Below are 27,077 nucleotides of genomic sequence, written 5' to 3' on the forward strand. Positions count from 1 at the left end.
GAATACCGTTAAAACTGAACTTCTTTGCGTCTCGAAAAAAAATGAAAGTTTTGATCCAATAGTTTTTCGGGGACAAGAAATTAAGCCACAAAGTCACTTCAGATACTTGGGTATAACGATTGATTCTAAATTAAACTTTCATGTACAACTCAACAAAGTCCTATCAAATATGGCCACTGCGATTAGATCCATATACCTTATACGTTATCAGTGTTATCAGTTACCTCTAAAAGTACGATTGATGCTGTTTAAATCCCTAGTTCTTTCCCATTTAACGTTCAGTGCTGTATCTTTTCAGCACTTGAATTTCTCTGCAATGCAGCGGATTAATCGAGAAATCAATTGTGTAATTGAAGATTGCTATATGAGAAAAAAGTTTGGGAGATATAGAGATCTCTTAAAAAAATCTGACAATTTACCTGCAGAAGTGTGTTTCAAAACTTAGGAATGATATTTCGTTATTGAAATCAGACGGCACTGAAAGTTTTTTCTAAGTGGTAATGTCTTAGTAAGAAAAAACAACAGAACTGAACAGCTGAATCTCCTAAGGTCGAGCAGTCGATCATTACAAAAAAGAAGCATCCAAAAATGGAAAACATTTCCGCGTGAAGTCCGGACTATCAGATCACGCTCACAGTTTAAACGCATGTTAAAACAGCAGCTGCTCCAACAATTCAAACTTGTACCGTTGGAAAGGAACGTTGGTGGCTTCAAAAGTTATTTTTACCTTTAAAAAAACGGAACCAATAATTTTGATTTTTAATATTGTACTAATTTTGTATATAACATTTTAAACTTGTAATATTTAACCCCTGGGTTATATTTTCAATTTACCTGTTTAAAAAAATGACAACATTGCGTCACAATTACCAACAGTTAGGAATTATGAAAAAATGGGACGGATTCTTCCAACTTTGAGCAAGTTTGAACTAGTTTTTCCTACGGTCACTGTTGCAAAGACGCTTGCAAACCTGATCTTAAGTTATGGTTGCGGATAATGCTTATATTTTCGAATAAATTTACTCGTTCAAATTGTACGTTTGTCACCGTAACGTTCCTTGAGTTTTGCTACAGCGTGCATCTGATGACGTAGTTTTTGTGTACTTTAGCGGAAGTAAGTTCAATTGCAATGAGAACCAAATTCACAAACGACTTTTTCCGTATTTCGCGAAAACTTTTCAGCGGATTTTGCGAACATTGATTATATGTAAAACCCTCTATCTTGAACCGTACATTACGGTGAGATTTACTGGAAAAATCTACTGTTTTCAAATTGAATATTGAGTTATATTTGGTTTCAGATAATCAATTGGTCCATCTTGAAATGTACCTTTACCATCCAGACAAACCCGATGATCACTGTGATTACCCGTAAGTTGCCGCCCAACCCACCCAAAAATTAGCTCAGCCTTCCCTCGCTTACTTTGTACATAAAGTATAACCTATAGCCCCCACATTACAGTTAATATATCATGACGGGGGTTATATTTGTGTGTGTGTATGGGGGGGGGGGGGGGGGGGGGGGGTGGGGGCGTCTATAATACGGAAAACCCAAAAATGTCCAAATGATCATTGCATCGTCATTTACACAGAACGGATCTTTTGCAATTGTGCCCCCCCCCCCCCCCGCTTTGCGATTAAATCTCTCATTATTTGGTTATTAACAACCTCCGAGCACACAAGTGCATAAATGTACATAATAAAGTAGTTTTCACTGGACATTTTCAGTTAAAACCCTCCCGACATCGGCGCTTTTAAGAACGGTCTCATTTCCTGAGTACTGTATCACAAAAATGACCTCCAATTTGGGTCATAGCCCATTTCCGTCACTAAGTCCTGGTCCATACCTGTCTGGGACTGAAATCTTATCCAGGTAATAACCAATTCTTTTTGTTTCAGGGTACTAAACAGGAATTTCGCGGCTAATGAAATTCGTAAGTACTCTTTTTATTGTCAACTGTCCTTTGTCAACTGGCAGTGTTTTTTTTATTTTGCACACCAACAAATAATTGGATCTTTTCGTTTCGGCCCCCAATTTTAGTGGGTGGATATTGTTTACAGAATGATTTACCAACCCCCCCCCCCACGTATGTGGCATATTCTTAAATAATGATTTACTTGGCAATGTCACGCGGTCTGTAACTTGAGAGCGCATAACGTGCGCGATAAGTATGTGTACAATTTTGAATGAATAACTTTACGGAAAAGCGAATCGAAGTATAGTAAATGACTTTTTGAAAAAGTTCTTTGGTTCTATTGACATTTAGAAAATTTATTTGATATTAAAGTAATGTGGAGAGAAAACGTTTTGTGGGATAGCAACTGCTATATATCATTATCTCTGTTTGTCTGTTTCAAGCTCAAGAACTCCACGAAGCAGAGTGTATATTTCTAAACTTTTCTTTTTCTTTCTTTATTTCTCTGTATATTTTGTATAGTTTTCTGTATGAAAAATTTATTACGTTTGGTGACCAATTTGTACTGTGCAAATAGTGGTCTAAGTGTCATCTTCAAATTAAACCATTTTTTGCAATTGATTTTAAAAAATTGTGTTGATTCTGGTTGAGTGTAACGGCTGCTCTCCTATCAAAGTCAAGGAAAACTTTAAACCGCCCAGTTCGTTTCAGCGGTTTCAAATCAATCCGGATACTTTATAGTGAGATAAAACTTCACAAGTTTATGAAGGTTAGGTAGGCCTACTATCTGATGTAAAAATAAACAACTCTGTGTAAACTGCGTTGGTGGAGCTCCCTTTTGTATTTTATACCCAATCTTAATCCAGGGGCAAAGTTTTCAAGTTTGAATAACTTCGTTAATAAAGATTCAAAATTGAGCAAACTTGGCAGTGCACAACATTGTCATACAAATAATCAAACGAAAAAGAAATGAACTGAATTGGTCAAATGAGCTTTGAGAAATAACACAACAAATTTCAGCTGAGATTTGAACATTCTGAGTTAATTTAATGAACACTGTTGTTTCTCAATTGGCCTCAGTAACACCAATTTCAAACTAGTCTAGGCTTCGTTAAAGCCAGTAAAAGCAACTGACTACACGCTTTGCACAAAGTTTCTCTTACTTAGGAACTTCGTTCCTCTTGTTTTGAGAATATCGAAGTTAATTCTCTTTTCACAAGTCAAAGTAAAGTTAAATTTGTGTAATCACTAATATGATCTACAAAAACAAGACACGATAAAAATTAATTTACCGCTCTAGAAGGCGTGTTTCAATACGCACTGTATGTCATTTTAGTATAACCAAGCTTACGAGTTTCAACTGATTTTTGGAAGTTTTTCAAGCTCTATTTATACTGCTGTACATGTCCAAATTGCATCTCTGATTGGTTGTAGATTACTATGTCGTAAGATTCTCTGAAAACACTGAGTTTGGGATTCTGGATACCGTATACGGTGCCCCATACTCTCTGAATTGGGATGAAAATCGAAAAATTCATTGAAACTCGCTTAACAAGTTGGGTATCTCTTACTCCGTTGAGCTCAATTTGTGTGACTGTGAACACTTGAATACGTGGCAATAATAGCGTAGTTCGAGTTTGAGTTTCAGATTAACTTCATTTATGACGATTGTGTACTGATAATAGTTGCTAAATATAAATGTTGAACAACGTGAACAAATCTGTATGGCTTCGATAGGATGTAACATTAAATTTCGCTTGTCAAGCTATTCTAGCTTTAATGCTTGAAAAGGCCTTGAAGAGCTGTTCAATTTTGTAATAGAGTTATTAAGTTCAGCCACAACATCGCCGGCCCTGTTTTCTATAGCGAAAACATGCTTTCCAGGTAGTACTGGGGCGAGCTTCACTACTGGTCTCTTGTATACTCCGTCGTTTGTTCCAACTATCACTGATCGAATCACACCGTCAGACCCATCGATGGTATCCGTAATTCGACCTAGATTATAATATCCCCGCTTATTGCAGTCTTCGATCAACCAAACGAGATCGCCTTCTTTAAGGGTTTCGTTCGACGTAGATCGTCATTTTTGTCGATTATTCAGCATTGGCAGATATTCTTTACGAACTCTGTCCCATATGAGATTTGCATAGGCTTGAGATTGTCGAAAGAGCTTTCGATGGTCAACAAATTCTTCTGCCCACGGTAGGTAGGATATGCAAACGTTTCTGCTGCCAAGCAAGAAATGATTGGGGTTCAATGCCTCTAAGTCATTAACATCTGAACTGACTAGAGTCAATGGTCTTGCGTTCAACGTCTGCTCTACAATACACATCGTAGTTCAGAGAACGTCATCTGTGACTGATCTGTTCCCCAACAGTGCATACATTGCTTTCTTGCAACTTCTCACCAACCGTTCCCATACTCCACCAAAGTGAGGTGCTGCGGGTGGGTTGAACTTCCACCTGATTCCTCATTGAATTAGATGTTCTTCGATCCCTTCTTTTTTCCATGCTGCAACATACTCTGCAAACTCTCTTTCAGCTCCAACAAAGTTTGTCCCGTTGTCACTGAGGATGGTATTCGGTTTGGCTCTTCGAGCAATAAATCCCATTATTGCATTGAGACAACTATCTGTGTCCAACTTGGGTACCACTTCTATATGCACTGCTCTCACAGTTAGACAAATGAAAAGACAACACTATCGCTTTTCATTTCTTTGCCCCGTTAGATCTGCAATTACTGGTGCTATCGTATGTGATCTGCCTTTTCTACAGGTAACACACTTGTTCCTGGTTGATGTTAGGCGTTCCGTATGCCTAGGATCCACATCTTCTGCTGAGCGATGATTCTCACATGCTCAGTGCCTTCGTGTTGATTGTCCTTGTGCTCGTTTCGCAAGAATAATTCAACCACGTGATGTCTCCAATGTAGCAAAATTGGATGCTTTGCATTAAAGTCCAATTGACTATTGCCTATTCTGCCTTTGGCTCGAATAAGTTTTTCTTCATCTGGGAAGGGCGCGAATTGTAGAATTTTGCTGCCTTTCGGAATTTCCCTTTCAGCTCTCAGAGATTTCACGTCTTCACCATACTGTTCTTGCTGTAGTAGTTTGAAGATTGTTGCTTTTGCTATTTCCCTTTCTCCGATGCTCACTACAAGTGTTGCTGGTTTCTGTTTGTTCAATGCTCGCTGTACGTATGCCACTGTATTCACTAATCTGTTGAAGTTACTGAATCGTTCCCACTGAATAGCAGCTTTCTTCTCTTCAGCCTGTATCAAGAAGACTGATGAGGGTATATTCTCTTCATCAGACGCAAAGATTAGGTTCATTTGATCTGGCCATTCCTTTTCTGGTCGCTTCAACCAGGCCGGCCCAATGAGGCACTCATTTCTCTTGAGTTCCTCAATGTTGATAGCTTTGGTGCCAATGTCCGCTGGGTTGTTGATAGCGCTCACATGTTTCCAATGTGAAACATCAGTTGTATCTAGTATTTCAGCCGCACAATTGGCCAGGAACACTTGTTGCTTACGATGGGAAATGTGTGTCCACTGCAGTACTGCAGTTGAGTCTGACCAAAAACTGCAACTATTTATCTTCATTTCATGTTCCTTGACTATCTGTTCATTCAACCTCACTGCCATGACTGTCGGGGTATTGAAAGATGCCTCATCGGTGCCACTCTGCATTTTCTAATGAAAAATGCTAAGTCAGCTGAGTATTCTTTTGGTTGTGAACGTAGATAGGCCACTGCACACATCTTCTCTTCAGATGCGTCAGCAAACACTTGAAGTTCCGTTTTATCCCCCTCTCTGTTGAAGTACCGTCTATCGATGCTTGTTTCAACCACTATTGGAAGTTGTTCTTTCCATCTCTGAAATTCTGTTTTGTCACCAGGCTCCACTTCTTTGTCCCAATGTTGCCCATTCATAGTCCAGATGCCATTCAGAAGTCGTCTCATGTGAACACTGAACGGAGCAAACAATCCGATCGGGTCGAATACTGAAGATACCAATGACAAAATCTTCCTCTGGGTTAATGGTGCTTCAACTTCTTTGTTGATGCCTCTGCACACTTGAAGATTGTCATCAGTAACAGTCCATTGTAGTCCTAGCACTGAGGATCCCTCTGTATTGGGTCCCACTTCGACTGGCTTCGTGTTGCTGATTGACTTCAAGTCTTCTGTGGTTGCTTTGGTAACTGCATTGTTGTTGCTTATCTACTTCTTCAGTTCAAATCCGTAAGAGAAGAGGTTGTAGTTGATTGAAGACTTCAATTGCTTTTTCCGGGGTTTCTACTGATTTGTTGAAATCGTCCATGCAGAAGTTGTTTTGTATTGCCATCGCTGCAATCGGATACTCTTTTTCGTTGTCCAGTCCCGCTCGCTTCAGAGCATAGTTTGCACAAGTTGGAGAACTCTTAGCTCCAAATACGTGACGCTGATATTCGTATATCTGAACAGTTTCGTTTGTTCTTGGACGCCATAAGAACCTAAAGCATCTTCTATCCTGTTCGGGAACTTGCACTTGTAGAAACATCGATTCGATGTCAGCTGTTAAGGCTAATGGTCCTTCACGGAATCTGAATAATATTCCAATCAACCCATGTAATAGATCAAGTCCTGCTAGTAGCTTATCATTTGGGCATACTTCTTTGTACTTTGATGCGGCATTGCAAACACGTCTTACTTTGACAGGCTTGTTCGGGTTCAGCACTGGATGGTGTGGCAAATACCATTCTTTCTTGAAGGTGGCTTTCACTTCGGACTCGTTCAATATCTTTACGAATCTTTTCTTTACATCTGTATCTATTTACTGTTGATACAAATTTTTCAGGTTTGGGTCCCTTTGGAATCTTCGCTCCAGTGAGTACAGCTGTCCCAGGGCTGAGCTGTAGTTGTTCGGTAGGTTTGGCTCTGGTTCACTCCACAGCATTCCCACTTCGCACCGCTCAACTGTGAACTTCGTCGTACTCTCTAGCATCTTCTGTGCCTGCGGTTCCTTCTTTCACTGACTGACGACGTTGATTTTGGAAGCATAGTTTTCTATGTCCCACCAGGTTTGGATATTCTCAGTAACTTTCAAATCTTCAATGAAGGTGAAATGACAAATATTTTGTCTTCTTTTGCCCGTCGTGGGTCCACTGACTACCCATCCTAGCTCTGTTCAAACGGCGAAAGGTTCACTTCGTGTTCCTATCTTATAGTTCAATGGGAGTTGTAGCTCATAAGCATCATGACCAAGGATGATGCCAACTTCGATCAAGTTGAAGCTTTTGTTGGGTAGAACACTCATGTGGTTGAAGCTTTACTTCAGCTTGCTGTAGTTGTTGTTTGTGTTTCCCAAGGATATTGACGGGTGTGCAAACGCTACGATTGAAGGCACCCTTGATTGTAGTCCCTTTATTTTGAGAGGAACACTTTCCGTCTTCAGATCCTTTGTTCCGTGTATGCCAGCTATGTTGAGCGTCACATCGGTGCCTTCGGCTCGTAACTTCTTTTGCACACTTTGATCGATGAATGAAACCGTTGATCCACTATCGAGGAAAGCATATGTGTTCAGCCTGTTGCCACCGCTCTGTAATGAGACAGGAAATATCTGAAGAAAGCTGGTAACTTCGTTACTCTGGTTGATTGTTGCCGCGCTTACGTTGACTCCGTGATTGCCCTCGTCCATTTGGTTTTCTGAGTGTAGCAACCGGTTGTGCTTCTTGATGCATCCATTGATGCCGCACGCATTGACTTTACAATCTTTGATTGCATGTCCTTTGCCTAGACATCCGTAACATAATCGTTGCTTTCTCACTGCTGCGTACCGATCGTTCACACTCATGTTCCTGAATAGTGGTCATTTCCATATTTCATGAGTTCCATCAGCTAGCGGACAATGATCACTTTGCTTTTGCTTCGTCTCTTTCACGTTCGAACTTGCACTGAAGTTCGATGTTTTCGAGAACCGTTTGTCTCTATTTGTGCTTCTTCAGTCTTCTTCTCTTCGCTCTCCCTTGAAAGCTGAAAACCCTTCGTTAAAGAATGCTTTTCTAGATAGCCATTTTTTAAACATAAACAGACCAGGCCAATCTTCATCTTTATTATCAACACAAAAGCACCACTTCTCTTTCAGAACTTGGGGCAGTTTATCTACTGCCATATACAGTGTCGAGCTTGATTGCAGATCACCAATCTGCTTGTACTCTTTGAGCACATTCACAAAGTTCGAAAAAATAACTGAGAAACTGATCAGAACTGTTGAGTTTTGATGTTTCACCTGACTTGCTGTGCGAAGACTCTTCAGTTGTGCATCAATGATCACATGAGGCCTTCCAAATTTCCTCTCCAGAATGCTCCATGCAGCACCATAGAACTGTCCAGAATAGCCCATTCCAGAGATTGCTGACTTTGCTTTGCCTGTCAGTGGAGTGTTCAGATGGTTCATCTTCTCTGAGTCCGGTATTGGTCGTTGATCCACTGTAGCAATGAACATACTAGACCACTCCGGCCATTCGAGGGGGTTTCCATCGAAGTTGTTCAACTTCAGCTTTGGTAGGCCACTGCTACCCGCATACCCACTGTGTACCGTAGCAGACCAGCTCTGGGGAAACGTCCCGGTCTTCAACATTTAAGGATTGCTCTCGTGAACTGCGATATCGTGAAAAGTGACTAGGTCTGCTCACTTCAGGGGTTACTTCGAAGCGAGCTGTTGATCGATCTGTTGTTAGAAGGTTGTCGAGTCTACTGGCCCAGTCTGAGACATCTCTGTTTTTTGGAGTCCAGTTGAAGGGGGACTTATCTCGAGCACTAGTTGATTGGGAACGGATATCATCATTCTCTAAGGCTGTTCTCTTCACTTTGCACCCTACCTCACGCTCTTCCTCCAGCAGTTAATGCTTGGTTTCTAGTTCCCTCATTTGCATTTCCAGCTCTAGTTTCCTCCGCTTGAACCGTGCATGTTCCAGTTGCCTCTTGGTTTCGAATTCGATGTCAAATTTCTTCATCCTTTCCTCGCGCCTTTTTTTTTGATGAAGATGTTTCCGAAACATTCTCCATCTCTTGGCCACTTGATGTTGCTCCATTTTGCACTGTTTGAGCAACTGGGTTGTCCGTTGGGTAGTTGTTATTGCCCTCGCTGTCGTTGGCTGCTTGAATTGTGTTGCTTTGCTCTGTATTCATTGCTGTTTGCGTACCTTTGCTTATATATGCAAGCCAATGATATTCCAAACTTGCTTTGCACTTTCTTGCTTCTTTCAGATGTTCTTCATCAAAATTAGCTTGATAGGGCACAAGCTTGTTTCGACGCTGCAGTTGCTTGGGTATGCTTCCTCTAGAAGGTGAACGGTCTGTTGTTAGAGGACCGTTAGTTTGTTGGGTCGATCTGAATCTTCAATTATTTTGTAACCAATCCCTCTTTTTGTGTTAACTTCTTCCACTAAATCTTGGAAATTCTTGTCGTACCTTTGAGATGTTGATTGAAGCTCCTCTCTGCTAGTTGTGCTCGAATTGCTTGTTTGCTGTTTGCTTTGCTTGTTCCTTTTAAGCGAGGTCAACTCTCCAACGTGTTTTGTGAATTGCACTCGCATCTTTCGCTCTGCCTCACTGGCGATGCGCTGTTGATTCGTTTGATTTTTTTTTGGGGGGGGGGGGAGGGGGTGCCTTCGGCACTCTTTTCATCAGATTGGACAGCAGTTTGCCTTGCACTGTCCGGGTCAGTGGACCAAATGTAACGTCTGCTCTCCTATCAAAGTCAAGGAAAACTTTACACCGCCCAGTTCGTTCCAGCGCTTTCAAATCTGTCCGCATATTGTGTTCTGCAGTTAACTTTTGTGAAATGTATTATCCACTATACTCTAGATTGCCGTTGCATTACTTAATGTTCAAAAATTTCAAATAACCACTTGTTCAGCATTTCCGAATAACAAATAACTTTGCTCCGATTAAGCGAAAGTCCAAAATTTAACATAATTAATTAGTATCAAATTAGAGGTTTTTCAATGATATCTCCTTAACCACAAATGCTAGTGAGATAAAAATTCACAAAGTTATGAAGGTTAGGTAGGCCTACTATCTGATGTAAAAAATAAACAACTCTGGTTAAACTGCGTTGGTGCGGCTCCCTTTTGTATTTTATACCCAATCTTAATCCAGGGGCAAAATTTTCAATGTTGAATAACTTCGTTGATAAAGATTCAAAATTGAGCAAACTTGGCAGTGCACAACACTGTCATACAAATAATCAAACGAAAAAGAAATGAATTGAATTGGTCAAATGATCTTTGAGAAATAACACAACAAATTTCAGCTGAGGTTTGAACATTCTGAGTTAATTTAATGAACACTTTTTTTTCTCAATTGGCCTCAGTAACACCAATTTCAAACTAGGCTAGTCTTCGTTAAAGCCAATAAAAGCAACTGAATATGCACTTTGCACAAAGTTTCTCTTACTTAGGAACTTCGTTCCTCAGAAAGAATGTTTTGAGAGTATCAAAGTTAATTCTCTTTTCACAAGGCAAAGTAAAGTTAAATTTGTACAATCACTAAAATGATCTACAGAAACAAGACACGATAACAATTAATTTACCGCTCTAGAAGGTGTGTTTCAATACGCACTGTATGTCATTTTAGTATAACCAAACTTACGAGTTTCAACTGATTTTTGGAAGTTTTTCAAGCTCTATTTATACTGCTGTACATGTCCAAATTGCATCTCTGATTGGTTGTAGATTACTATGTCGTAAGATTCTCTGACAACACTGAGTTTAGGGTTCTGGATACCGTATACGGTGCCCCGTACTCTCTGAATTGGTATGAAAATCGAAAAATTCATCGAATCTGGCTTAACAAGTTGGGTATCTCTTACTCCGTCGAGCTCAATTTGTGTGACTGTGAACACTTGAATACGTGGCAATAATAGCGTAGTTCGAGTTTGAGTTTCAGATTAACTTCATTTATGACGATTGTATACTAATAATAGTTGCTAAATATAAATGTTGATCAACGTGAACATATCTGTATGGCTTCGATAGAATGTAACAGTAAATTTCGCTTGTCAAGCTATTCTAGCTTTAATGCTTGAAATGGCCTTGAAGTGCTATTCAATTTGGTAATTGATTTAGTAAGCTCAGCCACAACTTTGAGTGTTGAGAACAACATTAACAAGTGGTGTAAAAAAACTATGTATTGTAATCAATGCATCAAGAATAGATTTAATAAGGAAAAAAATCTTTTCATGATAAGCTGCCTTAGGTAGCTTTGCCTGGGTCCTCCCTGTTTTTTATCCATGAAAAATGAGCAATATCTGTCTGCAATCTTTTTCTTATCTTTGCAGCTCGATACAGGAAAGTTTCAATCGAGATTGCTGCGCAGATCAGACCTTTCCTTATAACATTTCTTTCCTTTGTTTTTGATTGAACCTTATCATTGCAGAAGCTGACACCAGTTCTTTCATGAATTTAAAATTGCTTTTTGGAAGTTGAACTCCGTTTTGAACGTGAAAACCGTCAGTTATTTTTTAGCGTACAACACAAACCAATAGTCTAGTTACTGATTTATTGGCAAACTGTTGTTTTCAATTCTAAGAACAAAACTTGTATCTTTTGCAACAGAATATGTTGCCTGGCTCAATTGTTTTTCCAGCGATTTTCACAAAGTTTAGTTTATAGTGCAAAGCAGAGCAACATAGTAGTGCAAATGACTGGAAATATCAGCATTTAGTAGCACGTAATTTTTCTTTGGATTATTTTGTAGCATATAAATAGTCTTGTGCCATTTATAATAAAAATGTGTTCGATTTGAGTTCATTATCGGTGAAGACACCCAGGTTTTTGACGTTATCTTTTTCTTCAATGTGTTGTAGACCAACTCTAATGATAGCTTTTATCTCGTGTTTTACCAAATACAAAAAATGTGTGTCGTCTTCATTGTGTCTTTGTAGTTTTTTAATATAATTAGATTATTTTAGAGTTGAATTTTACTTTACAGTTTTTGTAGCTCGAATCACAGGAGAGGAGAAGCGTGTCACCTGCAAATTAAATTACTTTGAAATTACTTTTAAGAGTGACATTAGGATCGTTTACATAGATGTTAAACCAATAGCGGAATTATAATTGTAAACTATGTTACTCCTGTGCTGCTTTTCAGCAAGTCCGATGCGGTATTGCAACCGCTTGTTGTTGACGGCCGATACATAACTTTCTGTTGACTGGACTGACTTGATGTCGAAGCTTATGTCTATCAACTTCTATTTCAACGAATCAAAATCTTTGCACTAATCATTAAAGGCAGTGGCTAAAAATAATTTCTTGTCAACATTCCACTTGATAGTTTTGGTGGAAAAAACGTGTGCGTCGAGGGTTGAAAAAAGTTTTCGAAAAATATATAGTGTTGGAGCTAAAAGTGAATGTTTAGAAATATGCTCATTTATTTTTATTTGTAGGAGCTCCTGTAACTTTTGCTAAAACTCTCGTAATAGATATAGGTCAATAACAAATTGTATAATGCGTCTTTTTATGGAGTAGGATGCAATTCCGTTTTTGTAAGACATCGAGAATTGAACATTCTCGAAAAGTTTGATTAAGTAGGAAGCAGAGAGGTTCTAATAATTGATGAAAAGCATCACGAAGAGCCTATGGTTGAGGAAGGTCCCAGTAGTTTGTTCACATTTAGAACAAGCAGAGCACGTTTTGCACTCAAGTTAAGTTACAAAGCGGAACAAAAATTATAAAACTGAGGCAGATGTTGACTATTTGTGCTTGTTTTAGTGACGAACGCTGCTTGTTTTTGTAACAAACTCTGCTGGTTTTTTAACCAACTGTGCTTGTTTTTTGCCTATTAGGGATTAGTAATTAATCTACAACGAAACAGGAGGGGTGATCGAACCCAGTGACAAAAAAAATTGTCACTCCATTTCGTAAAAACTCAGACACAAAAATTTTAGACAATGCTCTAAAAATTCTTCAATCGATTCAATATCTACTCTTCCTACTATGCGGTCCACTAAGGTGGTATTAGAATACATTGTGATTGAGGAGACAAAAGATTTTTCAGTTCAAAAGCAGTCCGAATTGTCGTCCGAATTGTTTTTTTGAAGAAGTACGTGAAGTTAACTGACTCCAGTCCTTTTTTTTGGATCGCAAACTTACCCAAGAGACAATATTATATTTCTTGCAAAAAACAGATAGTTATTTTTTTATTTTTATTGGCAACGCTCCGTACAAGTCAACTATTTTTTATGAAAGTCTCTTGACCTAGTAACTTGACCAAAGTCTTTGAATTTTCCTCAAGATAAACGCGGAACCGACCACTGTGGAACTCACAGCTGTGAAACAGAAAGACTCGCTTTGATCTGCAGGTTTTTTAATTTTTTTGAAAGTCTTCAAGTATCTGAATAAATCTATCAAAAAATCTATCAAAATTGTGTTTGGCATTATCGTGTCTGTCGATTGATCATCAAAAATGCGAAACAAACAAAAACGAACTGGTCAGTGTGAAATTTTTCTCGTCACAAAAAGATTGAGAGAGCAGCCGTGACATTCATGTTCATCGTTTTCACCACAATTTTTGCAATCCTTCAGCGCATTAACCGGAATTTTTACATTTTTAGCGAATTCTAGCGTTGGCACCTCAACTCGGGTTCTTGGGAAAGGTTTTCGAAAGGTTTTGAGAACATTTTGATATTATGTAGTGCATAGATTTGGCAACAAAGTTTAGGTGTTAAATAAAAAAACATAGTAGCGGATGAGACAGGTCAATATTGATTGCAAATCTACGGTCCAGTAGAATGTCGCAGTTAAAATCGAGATAAAGTCTTTTCATGGGTCTACGATAGTCTTTTTATAGTACTGTATGGTCGAGCAAATTTTAAGAGTAAACATTTTCAAAACTTGAGATCTAAAACTATGCGGAAAGAAGTAAAACCCTTAGTAAGATGTATAGAAGTATGATATACACATTAAATAAAGTTAATGCAATTTTACCTCAAAAAACATCCTAACTCACCTTAACTGTTAAGGTACATTTGCCTTTCCTTAGCTCACCTTAATTAACCCTAACTTTACCTGAACTTTACCTGAAAAGTTAAGGCCTCACTACCTTAAAAAATCTTAAATTTTACTCTAACTTGCTTTAAAATTACCTCAAATAATTACCTTAACATTACCTTAAAAATTCCCTTAACTTTGCCTTAACCAAGCCAGAAATTTACCTTAAAATTAGGGTAACTTTTGGTAATTTTACTGCAGAACGTTACAAAAGAAAGTTAAAGTAATTAAAGGTAATTTTTTTACCTTAACAAAGTTGACGTAAATTTTTGCCTGAACTCAAGTTAAGGTAAAGTTAAGGTAAACTTTACCTTAACTTTACCTTACCAACGGTTTATCTTAACTCCGTTAAGGTAAAATTACCTTAACTTTATTTAGTGTGTAAACTTTCAGATTGTCATTACCACGATGGCTGTCAGCACCTTAAAGATGACCTCAATTGCGTCTCTTTCAACGTGTGCAACAGGAAACCTTACGCAATGACGCTTACCAGTCTATCCCCAGACCCCACCAACGTTCAGTTCTGGCGAATGGCTTACTGGGGTCACGAGGACTACAAAGTTGTAAATGATCATTTCTTCTATCCGCCCAATGCGGGTACAATGACGTTCACTATAGAACCAGTAGAATCCTAATATAGCACGCGTCTCAAATACACAAGTGCAAGTCTTAAAAGAAGAGTGCCAGCTTCTACAATCCACATTTTCCTGTCTACAGTGCCAGATTTTAAACTCGCAAGTTCACTTTTCAGGAAAAGTAACTTGACTCCTGCATAAGTCACTTTGGAATTCCAACTTACATATCCAACTGCTACGTAGTTATAGACTAATAACACATTTCCTCAGTGACTTTATCTGAGTCACGTGACCTGAGGGGGGGGGGGCTTTTTGGCAACTAGCTGCTTTAACCCAGTATATATACTCGCACTTGTCACTCCCAGGGATTCGGGAACTTTTATCGATTATTATTCCACAAATTCCAGACAATCCTGTCTCATAAGATAGAAGTCAGATGTATCTTCGGGTCTTTCCCATTATAGCCCCCCCCCAAAAAAAAAGATTAGTGGTCACATAACCTATAGCCCCCACCCCAAATTTTGGTAATTGTACCATGATGGAGGCTATAACTTTATTGGGGGGGGGGGGGGGCTATCTTGGTAAAGACCCGTATCTTTTTTATCAGATCTGATAAAAATAATAATTCTTTTTATTAGATTTTTACACGTTCAAAATTGCATTATAACTGGGGTATTTTTCATCATATTTTTGTACAAGGTGCCAATTTGACAGCAATGAATGAAAATTTGTTTGGTGAATAATTGCAAAAAAGTCCCTAGGTTTACTAAAATTTGCAACATTTATGGTTGACTTTGATGAAATACTTCAGGAGATATCAAGAAAAAAAAACAAAATAAAAACAAAATTTTGTACTCAAAAAGTGATTGATTTACTCAAAATCTTCCACAAAAACAAGTCTTCATCTAGTAACAGCGTACCATCCGGCAAAAACGGTACTTTTTGAGCCTAATCAGCTCACGTACTTAGGTTTTAATCACATACTTAGGTTTCCATACTCAGGTTTTAGGAAAAGAACAAAACAAAGACCTAGTTATTCAAAGTCTTTTACAGAAACACGTACATAGCAAATGAAAAAGGTGACATTGAACAAGAAGCTAGGCAACTTCTGATTTTTATGTTTTGGTTGGGCTCATCATATACTAAGGTTTTATAAACTACAGAGAACAATAAACACCTCGAAATTTTCCTTGTACAAAAAACAGTAATTTATAGATTAATTTGAAACAAAACAATTTATGACCGAGTTGAAAGCAACTTGTCAAGTCCTTACAAAAGTGTTCCATGAAAATTTTGCCCATCAATATCTTGTCAAGATGTTTCAAGTTTTGCAAGAGTTATTAAGATGTTGCATGATAAAGCAGACCCTTGTGGGCACTTTTTACAGCCTTAAGGTATAAAGAATTAGGGCTGCTTATTTCTGCGCGCGAAGTAGACTTACCTAGTTCTCTCAGACTAACCGACTCAGTAAAACATTGAAGGAATACTTCAATTATATCGGCGTATAATGTAGTTAATACCGGAGTCAAGGTATTGAGTATACACATGGCGTGCTCAACTATAACTACAAGACTGACTGGAGGCAGCCGTACAAGCACTATGTATAAGAGAATAGAATCTTTTCAGTCTCTGATTGGAGGTGTACATTCAGTATTTCATCTGCTACAATGACATTGCAAGGTGCATCAAGTTTCGTTTCACATTGGAATCTCTCTTGCGTCCAAAAATGACGATACCAAATCTATTTTGGGCCATTTTGGTCAAGACAGTATTTTCATGAGTCTAGGCGATACCAAATTTTCAGAACTCATCATTATTTGGTTGAATAATGAGATCGGGATAAAAAAATATAAAAATAAAGCACCTATGCAACACCTGGGAAATATTGTTTTTAAAGCTTGGAATCTTTGAGATCCTGAATGCATAGCCCCCCGTCAATCATTGTAATTAAACCATAAGGAGGGCTGTAATTTTGTTGGGGGCTATAATGGGAAAGACCCGGAACAGTTACCGCAGAAAACAGTGACAGTCTCAAACGCAGCTATTTGCCAACTAATGACAAATAAGCATCAATTCCTTTTCACATTAGAAACTTGGGAAAATGGTTGCAGTTAACAACGGGGGGGGGGGGGGGGGGGTAATGGAATTGAGTCAATGGGAAAATTTTTTTCGAGATTTTGCAAAATAACTATCAGGGAATTGATGAAATTAAATCTTGTAAACCCTGATCTTTTTTACAATAATTTACCTCTATTCATTCTCTTTTGGCCGTTTAGTTCATGACTTGTTTCATATCCTATATCACCTTTATTATGCAATGTTCTATTTGCAAATTAAAATAATTATTACTAAATATATGTTTTTAATAAGCGCTCCAAGTTAAGAGTTATCATTAAAACACTAAAAAGGGACCTCATTTTTTAATACCATATACCACAAGATTTAAAAATTCAGTAGAAAGCATGGCGTAAGGATTCCAGGGTCCAATTTGCACAATGAGGTATATCGGATTTACTTAACCAAATTTCCCATAAGACTAACAGTATGGTGGCGGTCAAGCAAGCCGATAGGCAAGCAAGCCGAATTTTGAAAATGAGGTCAAGTTAGCCGAAAAATTTTCGGATACCCCTTATCTTAACTTGCCCCTGGCGGGCCGGTGGGCGCGCTTCGCGCGCGCCGCGGCTTCGCCGCGATAACCGGCCCGCTATTTCCGGATTACATCCCACAGCGGATGAGAGGCATGGCCATGGACAGCGGTCTGCTGAGGCCCACCCACTAGATGTCTAAGAATTGACGCATTTTTGTTTCTTCGGTGCATTGGAATACATTATGCACTATAATACTGCGCGCAGTATTGATTGTAACGGCTGACAATGTATTATTTCAGATAGATTGCATAACTATTACATAACTTTCGGCTTGCTTTTCTGTCGGCTTGCTTGCCTATCGGCTTACTTTGCATTCGCCTAACAGTATATTAAATTTTGCAGGCATAAACCACAAGCAAATAAAGCATTTAAAGATTCAAAGTTGGTTTACCACCGGATCAGAATGATATCAACGATTTGAATATCTGATTACTTCAAAAACAAGCAAGTATTAGAAGTTGACAGCCTTTGTTTTTCTGTTGAGAGCCTGGAAACTTTAGTTTCCCTATACCAAAATTAGTGTCAAATTTGCAACCGTTTGCACATTTTTGCTCTATACTGACGGGCTTGAATATCAGCAAATTATCTCTTAACAAAGCCAAATTTGAGGAACTTTGCTGAATAATGTCAAGTTTGCAAAACGATTGGCTGAGTTCCGGTCGAGCTTTACCTAAATTAGAAACCTTGATCAATTTCTTAACTACGGCGAGGAGGAGGTTAATCTGAAGCATGTAAAATGCCCATTATAAAGGATATTTTTTAACAAAAATTCAACCTAAAAGACCAACTTTCAATGATACGGAAGTAAAAAATTATTCATATTCGCAAATATTTGTAGAAGAAAAACCTAATTTTTGTAGTATTACGAGAGCCGTTACAAATAAACAGATAATTAATCCCGCATTAGAGCGAACGTATTTAAGCGCTAATTAACCATTCTTTCGCCGCGCGCTAAACAAACTAACGCTTGTTAAGACTACCAGTACACAAGTATTTAATCAACTCAGTTCGACTTATTTAAATAACACAACTTTAGGCCTGGATCTCCTCGCTTATATCCAGGATAGAAAACGTACTTTGTTGAACGTAGGCGGCCTGTAAAACCACACTTTCTTTTGATTTAAATTACTTCTGCTTTTGACAGTTGCAATGCAGATCTTTTCCCCCAAGTTCAATAAAGATGAAGCAGATTGCTTCAGGGGAAAAGACAATAGAGTCTCATAAAAAGCCCCCAAGAAAACCATAATTGTTGCGGTTTTAGAAGAGGGGAAAAGCAGAAAACAGGCGCCTATGAAATCAATAATTGATGCTCTCAGCTTTTTAGGTTTTTATTATTTTTTGGAGTTTCAATAATTTTTCCGTGAGATGAAAAAGAGTTAATTCTCTTGCCTTCTCGGCCAATAGGAAAATTAAGAAGCACCTCACTATGAACGTGAGTTTGTGATTCGCTCCCTATCGGCCCAAACGGAGCTGAGAGGAATTTATTGTTTCTCTCAGCGGAGTGGGACGGAATAAAATTAGAGAGACAAACAAGAGAGCCGACGACCAGCAGCATACAACTGCTTCATTTTTTCTACAAAATATATATAAAAATTAAAACAGAGATGAAATTATAGAAAACACTTCTAACTTAGCCAATTTTCAAACAGAACTTTCTTGCGAGACACCGACTGGAAGAAGTTTCAACGACGCACTCTCTTAACAACAACACAATCAAATAACAGCTCAACCCGGTTTAATACTACTCAGTGTAAGCTTGTTTATTTAAACTATCTATTTAATTAATTGAACTTTTCAGCCCCACAACAATTTTAAATTGAGACTTATAGCACAGACAGGTCTTAGGCATATATCTTTGCCTTCGATTTGTTATATCTTTTGTCAAGTTTGACTGGCATACATAAAGAGATCCCGTATTGTGTGATCTGTAGCAGCCCAGCCAAATTTGATAACTGGTGCGACCAGAGGAAAGAATCACGCCTGAATTTTTGTTTTTCTATCCGATCGGACTAAAATAGTAAAATAATCACTACCACAGCAGTGAAAGCACAGTACTAGACAAACAAATAGAGTAATTTATATCAAATTTACGGCCGAAATACAGTAAATTTACACTAAAATAGTAACAGGCAATTGATTCTTTGCTCTTGTAAAATTTTTCTCACCCGGGTGGGGGTAATCTATGTCCAATTTTTAGTTTATTTATATAACAATTGAATCATTTTCACACTTTATAGTCGAAATTTAACCAAAAAACCATCCCCCCAAAACCTATTTAGCCTAATTTTCACCCAATTTTCACCAAATTTATGGTTGAATTTTAGTATTTTCACTCTAAATAATTAAAAGTTATACAAAATTCATCCCCCCATAAACTGTTTAGTCTATTTCTAACCCGATTTTGACCAAATTTATGCTTAAATTTTAGTATTTTCACACTAAATAATCGAAATTTATACAGAATGTATCCCCCCAAAACTTGTTTAGACTATTTCTGACCCGATTTGGACCAAATTTACGGTTAAATTTTAGCATATACACTCCAAATAACCAAAAATTATCCAAATTTCACCGCCCCAACACCTAATTAAACTAAACTTTAGCCAATTTTCACCAAATTCACAGTAGAATTTTAGCATTTTTACACTAAATAGCCGATTTTTAACCAAAAATCATCCCGCCAAATCATATTTAGAATAACATATGTCTAGTTTTTACTGAATTTTTGCCCAAAATATAGCATTTTCAAACAATTTAACGTAAATTTAACCAGAATTCATCCCCCCAATACGTGTTTAGTGTAATCTATACTTAATTTTCTACACATTTAAGGACACATTGTTGCATTATCACATTAACTAATCCAAATTCGGTTAAATATGAGCCTTCCTCAGCTGATTATTCACTCTGTTTTATCCATTTCTTGACCTGGGTGGGGTAATAGTAATCAAATTTCAACCAAATAAACATTATTTTGACTTAAATCCTCAAAAACTAACCAGATTTTAACAAAATTAACGTCACTTTTATCATAATTTAACGGAAACTAATCAGATTTAAGCCTTAAAAACACCATTCTTATCCAATTTTAACCAATATTACTCAAGAAAATAGCCGTATTAACGTCATTTTTACACAAAATTATTAAATATTAACCAAGTTTTGACCACATAAATCTCAATAAGGCCCTAATTTAACAAAGAATAACGGGTTTTAAACTAAATTTTATCCCCCCAACATAGATTTTTAGCCTGAAAATAACATAAATTGATGAGAATTCCCCCATTTTAACCGGTTTCACAAGTACAATTTCACCAATAGAGGTTTTAAACAGTGCATGGACCAAACTGGAATAGTTATTGTAGAACATCTTAATCTAACAGCAATAGAAAACACTAGAAGGGGTAAAACAACACGATTTATTACTGACGGAATTACCTTTGTAGCTATTTTCGACGTGTTTGAGCATAATTCCCCAGCTAATTTTTATATAACTTATGCATCTGAGGACCCTAATTTTCAGATATTACTAACTTTGTTAAAGACTAAAAACAGTGTGATCAAGATTCCCGCAGAAAATTTAGCCAATAATTAATTAAAAGAGCGTAAATTAGCCTTTTTAACCCAATTTATACACAAAAATATCATAGAAAAGTTGTTGTCTCATGTTAAAATACGGTCATTAACAGACTCAAGCACTTTAGAAACAATATTTAAACACAATAATAGCTACAAAAATACTACTACTGATGTACTAAATATCCCGTACTAAACGTTTTTATACTGTCTTCTGTGTAATTTCATACAAAAATACAATAATAAAACAACAAAAACAATTGTTCTATGTTATTTATATGTCATATATTAAAGTAAACGTTCAAGATTTAAATATAAGTATTAAAGTACCTAACAAAATAGGCAAAGTTTCATATTATTTAACTGATCAGAAGAAACTTTTTATGCATTTACCATCACTCTTCTTGCGAAACAGAGACTGAAATCTACATAACTTACAAGTGGACCAACCCAAACTTTAATGAACTTTTGTGTGCTCTAAGAAATCAGAACAGTGTGATAGAATTAGCATAAACGTTATCATCTTGTGTGTGGATGAGCCACCAAAATAAAATTTCCCCGTTTGGTTTACAAATCTTAAAAATCATTAAACCCAAATACATCAACGTTACTCCTGACGATCCGAGTTTACCAGATAGAGTTAAATTACTTATAAAAACAGAATTTGTCACACAAATTAGATTTTCAAAAATAAACAGATTTCACCAATACTCTGTTGAATTTAAACAATCTGAAATCACTTATCCTTGGTTATTAAATTTTATCGTTGAGCAAACCGATATTTACTCTTGGGTTGAAATTTTTAGCACTGATAACGGCAAAAACTTTGAATTAAAAATACAATCATTAAACGGTCCTAAACAAATAAAATTCATATTACAAAACAAACAGTTCAATTTTCTACTTTTGTATTAGCGTTTTATTACTTAATTGTTATAACAAAAATATTTTCTACACTAATTACCCAAACTAATAATACTTTCGTATAATTTATTCTTTTCGTACACTAAAATAAAACATGGCAGCGAACGTTGTTGCGTACCCCGACATAGCGTTAGAGAAATTTACAGGTTTAGATCCATCTGAAGATGCCCAGGAATTTTTTAGTTTAACACAAAGAAAAATCCAATTCTCACTAGGAACAAAAGATCCTGCGGATGCTGGCTTGCAAGCAGCATACGACGCTAGACAAAAAGCGTTGTTTGGTTCGGTTTTGCGTGGGCCCGCAGCCCAATAGTTTGAAACCTTAGCACCAGTTTTAGCATGGAACGAAGTTAGAAATCAGTTCATTGCCCGTTTTACTGATGCAAAAGACAAGTATAGGAAAAGAATTGAAGTCGAGAGTATTAAAAGGCAACCAGATGAATTGATAAAAAGCTATACACACCGAGTAACAAAATCAGTTGAAAAAGGATGGCCAGATCCAGATTTTAACAACGACCAGCGTAACGCTAAATGTATGGAGTACTTTGTAAGAGGATTAACGCCACCTGCACTCAAGCAAAAGGCACATCAGCGGTTAATAGAAAACCCAGCTGCAATAATTACAGGATCATGTAGCAACTAAAGACTTAAGTTTTTCTGTTAGCAGTGAATTCACGGGCACTGCCTCAAGTAGTATCGACAATAAAATAGAAATAGAAGGGTTAAAAAACCAACTCACAGAAATTGCAAATCTAATGAAAGATCATAAAATAAACGCCACATACAACAACGACAATCCCAGATTCAAACAAAACCAGACTAGATTCTGCAAGTTTTGCAAACGTTCAGGTCACACAATAGCTTTCTGCTTTAAGTACAAGGAATTTAAAAAGGAAAACCGAAACCCACCTCAACAACGAGAAAAGTTCACAGATAATTAAAAATGTAGTAGGAGCCATTCACCAGGTCAACAAAATTAAAAATCAGACAATTACGACAATCGAAATTCTAGGGACAGACAGAGAAATAGTTATAACCAAAATCAATCCAATTATCAAAACAACTGTAAATCAGACTACCGACATCGATCACAGTACCCATCAAACTCTTCAAACAATTACCGATCATCTTCTTACGATAACCGATCACAGGAACGACAAAATAACCATCGAAACAACTCTTACAGAGATAACAATAGGCAAAATAGTAGGGATAGACAAAGCAACGGTCCTCCAAGATCAGATAATCGATATCGTGATAGGAGTAGAGACCATGACCGGGATAGGACACCTACTAGACAAAACCATAATACTCATTCAAGAGATAACAGTGAAGGGCGAAGCCCTCGAGTTCACTTTACCAGTGAAACTTCCAGAGACTATTACAATAATGAGAATCACAACGACGAGTATTTAAACTAGACAGGTCTCCGTTCATAAACACTACTGATAACAAAGCAAGTTACTCACATATTTATATTAATTTAAACCAACCCGTCGGAGACAAAAATAAAAATAACGGCTTAGAGACACAGTTTTTATTGGACACAGGAGCATCAAGCTCTATAATCAATTACCACACTTATCTTGAACTATGTAAATTACAACACATTGAGATGAAAGCTTCAAAGAATTATACTTTAGCGGTTAATGGTGAGAAACTAAAACTTCTAGGTCAAATTACTTTCAAAACTTCTTTCGACATTGAAGGAAAATATCAAGTGGAAGTTAACACATGGGTTTCAGCCAAAGATGGTTGCAAGCCGAATTTGTTGGGAGTGGATTTCCTTGAATCTACAGTAAAATCTATTGACCTAACCACTCCAAAAACTGATTTAAAAACTTACCCTGAAGTAGCCGTCACATTATCTAGATACCAAACGAAAAGCTATCCATATATTAGCTCTTACAAAATTGTAACTCTTGACCAGCAACTACCATTAGCACCAAAATCAACTCGAGTAATATCAATTAGACCTCCGAATGAATTCTTCAGAAAAGGAACCTCCTTCGTAATTGGAAGTGAACTGAAAGCTCAAGGAATTTATACTTACAACGTTCAGTGTTTTAGAAACGAAAGGGAATTACCAATAATGCTAAACAATCCTCAAAACAACAAGGTTGTCATCCAAAAGGGTCCTATTGGGCACACTTTAGAAGACATTTAAATTAGACAAGACCCAGAATTTTCTGTAGTTGACAACGTTGCATTCATAAACCACCTAATGAATAGTGACACTAATTGGGATCAAATATTCCATGTTAGTGAAAAACAAGGTCCAAAAATTTCAAAAATTCAAAATTTCTTCGCAAGCAAAACTCCTGAAAAACAAAAGAAAACAGAAAAGCGAAAAAGGCAACAAGATTTTAACAACAACTACGAATTAGAAACAGACTTTAGCGACGACCTTTAGCGACGTTGCATTCATAAACCACCTAATGAATAGTGACACTAATTGGGATCAAATATTCCATGTTAGTGAAAAACAAGGTCCAAAAATTTCAAAAATTCAAAATTTTTTTGCAAGCAAAACTCCTGAAAAACAAAAGAAAACAGAAAAGCGAAAAAGGCAACAAGATTTTACCAACAACTACGAATTAGAAACAGACTTTAGCGACGACCTCTTAGGCCACAATTAGAAACAACTGATGAAAACATCAGACCCGTTGAACTTCCCAAAGAAAAACTTAACAGATTTGACAAAACCGATCAAGCGTTTTTCAAAAAATTAGATTTCAGTCAAGCTGACATCAATGACGAAAACTTAGACAAATTATTGAAAACTCTGACTAAAAAAAAGGACGTTTATTCTCAACACAAATACGATGTGGGAAAGATAAAGCAAAAATTTCATGTCAAACTTTTACCAAATTCAACTTTAACCAAACAGAGACCTTCTAAAGTACCATTACATTATCAAGAAAAACTAGAAAACCTTTTGGAACAACTGTGTAAAAAAGGTATAATCCGGGAAATGGGTAATGATATAGAAATGGGATCAAGATTTTTTAATCCAATCATAATCCTACCCAAGGGGAACACAGTAAAACTGGTTATAGATGCCCGATATTTGAATTCAATAACAGATCTTAGTCGATATTCATGGCCACTAGAGCCAATCGGAAGCCTATTAACTGGACTTAAAGGTAATTTCTTCACAACCAGTGATCTCTGTTCAGCTTATAACCAAGTTCCTTTAACTGAGGAAACCAAACAACTGGTAAGTTTTGTAATTGGTCCAAAGCAATACACATTTGAACGCGGATTTTATGGTCTATGCGGTCTACCTAATTTCTTCAGTCGTATAATGACTATCCATTTTGCACCATTAATTAGAAAAAAAACAAGCTATAACCTACATTGATGACACCATCATGCAAACGCAAGATGAAACCGAAATGTTTGAAATAATTGACAAGTACCATGAACCTTTGAGGAAATCAGGATTGAAAGTTCCACCTGAAAAGACTAAATTTTTCCTAAGGAAAGTACAGTTCTTGGGACACGTAGTAGGTAAAGATGGGATACAACCAGTCAAGAAGCGAGTAGCAGAATTAAAAGCACTCAAGTCGCCCGAAAACAAACGTGACGTCATGAGAGTTCTAGGTTGTTTAGGATTCTACAGCATGCACATCAAAAATTTGCATGTTGACTGCAAACCATTCTATGACTTAACCCGCACAGAAACTAAATTTGTTTGGACAACGGAACACGAAAAACTGTTTAACGACATTAAAAACAGAATTAGCGAAGTTACTATTTTAGCAATACCTGATACTATACACCCTTTCCACGTGCATGTAGACGCTTCTTCTATAGGATTAGGCTCAATTCTCGTTCAAGAATTTCCAGAAGGGAAACGAATAGTGTCTTTTAATTCTAGAATTTACACTAAAGAGGAACAAAAAATGAGTACCACAGCACGCGAACTTTGCGGTGTAATATCAGCATTACAAACTTACGAGCATTACCTAATTGGTTCTCCCCATCCCGTATATGTGTACACAGACCATAAGCCTTTAATGTATCTATGGGGTAGAAGAGGAAAACTCTCTCACAGGTTTTTTAGATACCAGTTAGTAATTTCTCAATTCCAGAACTTGAAAAATATTTGGACTGAAGGAAAAAACTTAGCTTTTCCCGACATCCTAAGTCGCAATGTAAAACTTAAAGATCTGGTCAAGTATCAACTTAAACACAAAAAGATACCAAAAGACATTAGTTTTTACGACGAGTATGGTAACGAGGAAAAATACTTCATTTTGCGTGATAATGAAAAGGGACCAGCAGATGATTTTTTTCCATTCCTAAAACAAAGCAAAACGGGTATCGACAAATTCATTTTCAAAAATGACAAAATGGTAAAACAAAAGTACGACAATAATCAAAACAGACTTTGCTCAATAAATAATATTTCGGAAGATTTCTCGTATGGTTCATCAATTAACCACTATAGGCGTCACCGCAAACATGAAATTACCCCTGTATCAGAACAGGAGGAAGACGAAACGTCTGATCATTATACAGAAAATGATTCCTACCCTGATGAAGGTATAACCGAACAAAGTTTTGACCAAATTTCGGAATTTGAATTGTTCAATGAGAACCAGTCACCGGAATTAGATTTTGACAAACTCTACATTGATCAAACTAATACCACAGACTCGGAGTACAGATTCCCTCTAGAATACGATAAACTTTTTCTCGTGAAAAATAGCACTTGTATAGACAAAACCGAATTAGCAAAAAAATTTCCCGAAAATACAAAAATACAAGATGCAAGAGAACTCATCGATAAACTGACAATCTTCTCTAAAGAAGTTGATTTAAATACATCGGTAATTTGTCAAGAACAATTAAAAGACTCAGTGATAGAACAAATTTGACAATTAAGGACGAACAATAACAAAGATGAAAAGATAATTGAATTCCGACAATCTAAAGCCATAATGTCGTACATGAAAAACTTTGAGAAACTGAGTTTTGTAGGTAACATCTTATGTATTCAACAATAAAAAGACGAACCAGATATTGAATACTTAAAAATTTGTGTACCACTGTCATTGTTCTTTAAAGTTTTCAGCTAGCTCATTGTGAACTGTCGGGTCATGTAGGTATAGATAAAACACTTGCTAATGTAAAACGATTTTTTTATTGGCCCGGAATGTATAAATGGATTGAAAATCTAATTGCTGATTGCCTTGAATGCCAAAAAAAATAAACAAAAACGGAGAGACATCCTCGAAGCACCTCTCGAAAAGTGGACTGATACAGTCCCATTCCCCTTTCATACGGTCCATATTGATCACAAAGGACCTTTAAATCCTCCATCGAACGGTAAACACCATTGTTTAGTTATTGTCGATTCATTTTCGCGTTTCATTCAAGTATACCCTGTACGTTCCACAGA

General features: G+C 37.0%; 1 protein-coding gene across 2 annotated transcripts; it reads left to right on the forward strand.

Moving 5' to 3' along the window:
• Positions 1-1,307: 1,307 nt before the first annotated feature.
• On the forward strand, positions 1,308-16,119 carry LOC142336854 (uncharacterized). Of its 2 annotated transcripts, XR_012758915.1 has the most exons (4): positions 1,308-1,371; positions 1,900-1,934; positions 14,338-14,700; positions 16,058-16,119. XR_012758915.1 is itself a non-coding variant. In XM_075385810.1 (3 exons), the coding sequence occupies exons 1-3, from the start codon at positions 1,325-1,327 to the stop codon at positions 14,577-14,579; spliced, it is 324 nt and encodes a 107-aa protein (XP_075241925.1). In that variant the 5' UTR covers positions 1,308-1,324; the 3' UTR covers positions 14,580-14,821. The 2 variants fall into 2 exon arrangements, 1 of the variants encoding a protein (XP_075241925.1); XM_075385810.1 differs by lacking the exon at positions 16,058-16,119 and having other exon boundaries at positions 14,338-14,821.
• Positions 16,120-27,077: the final 10,958 nt, after the last annotated feature.

The sequence above is a fragment of the Convolutriloba macropyga genome, chromosome 3, assembly GCF_964194025.1.
Source record: "Convolutriloba macropyga chromosome 3, txConMacr16.3, whole genome shotgun sequence".
In the NCBI taxonomy this organism is placed as follows: domain Eukaryota; kingdom Metazoa; phylum Xenacoelomorpha; order Acoela; family Convolutidae; genus Convolutriloba; species Convolutriloba macropyga.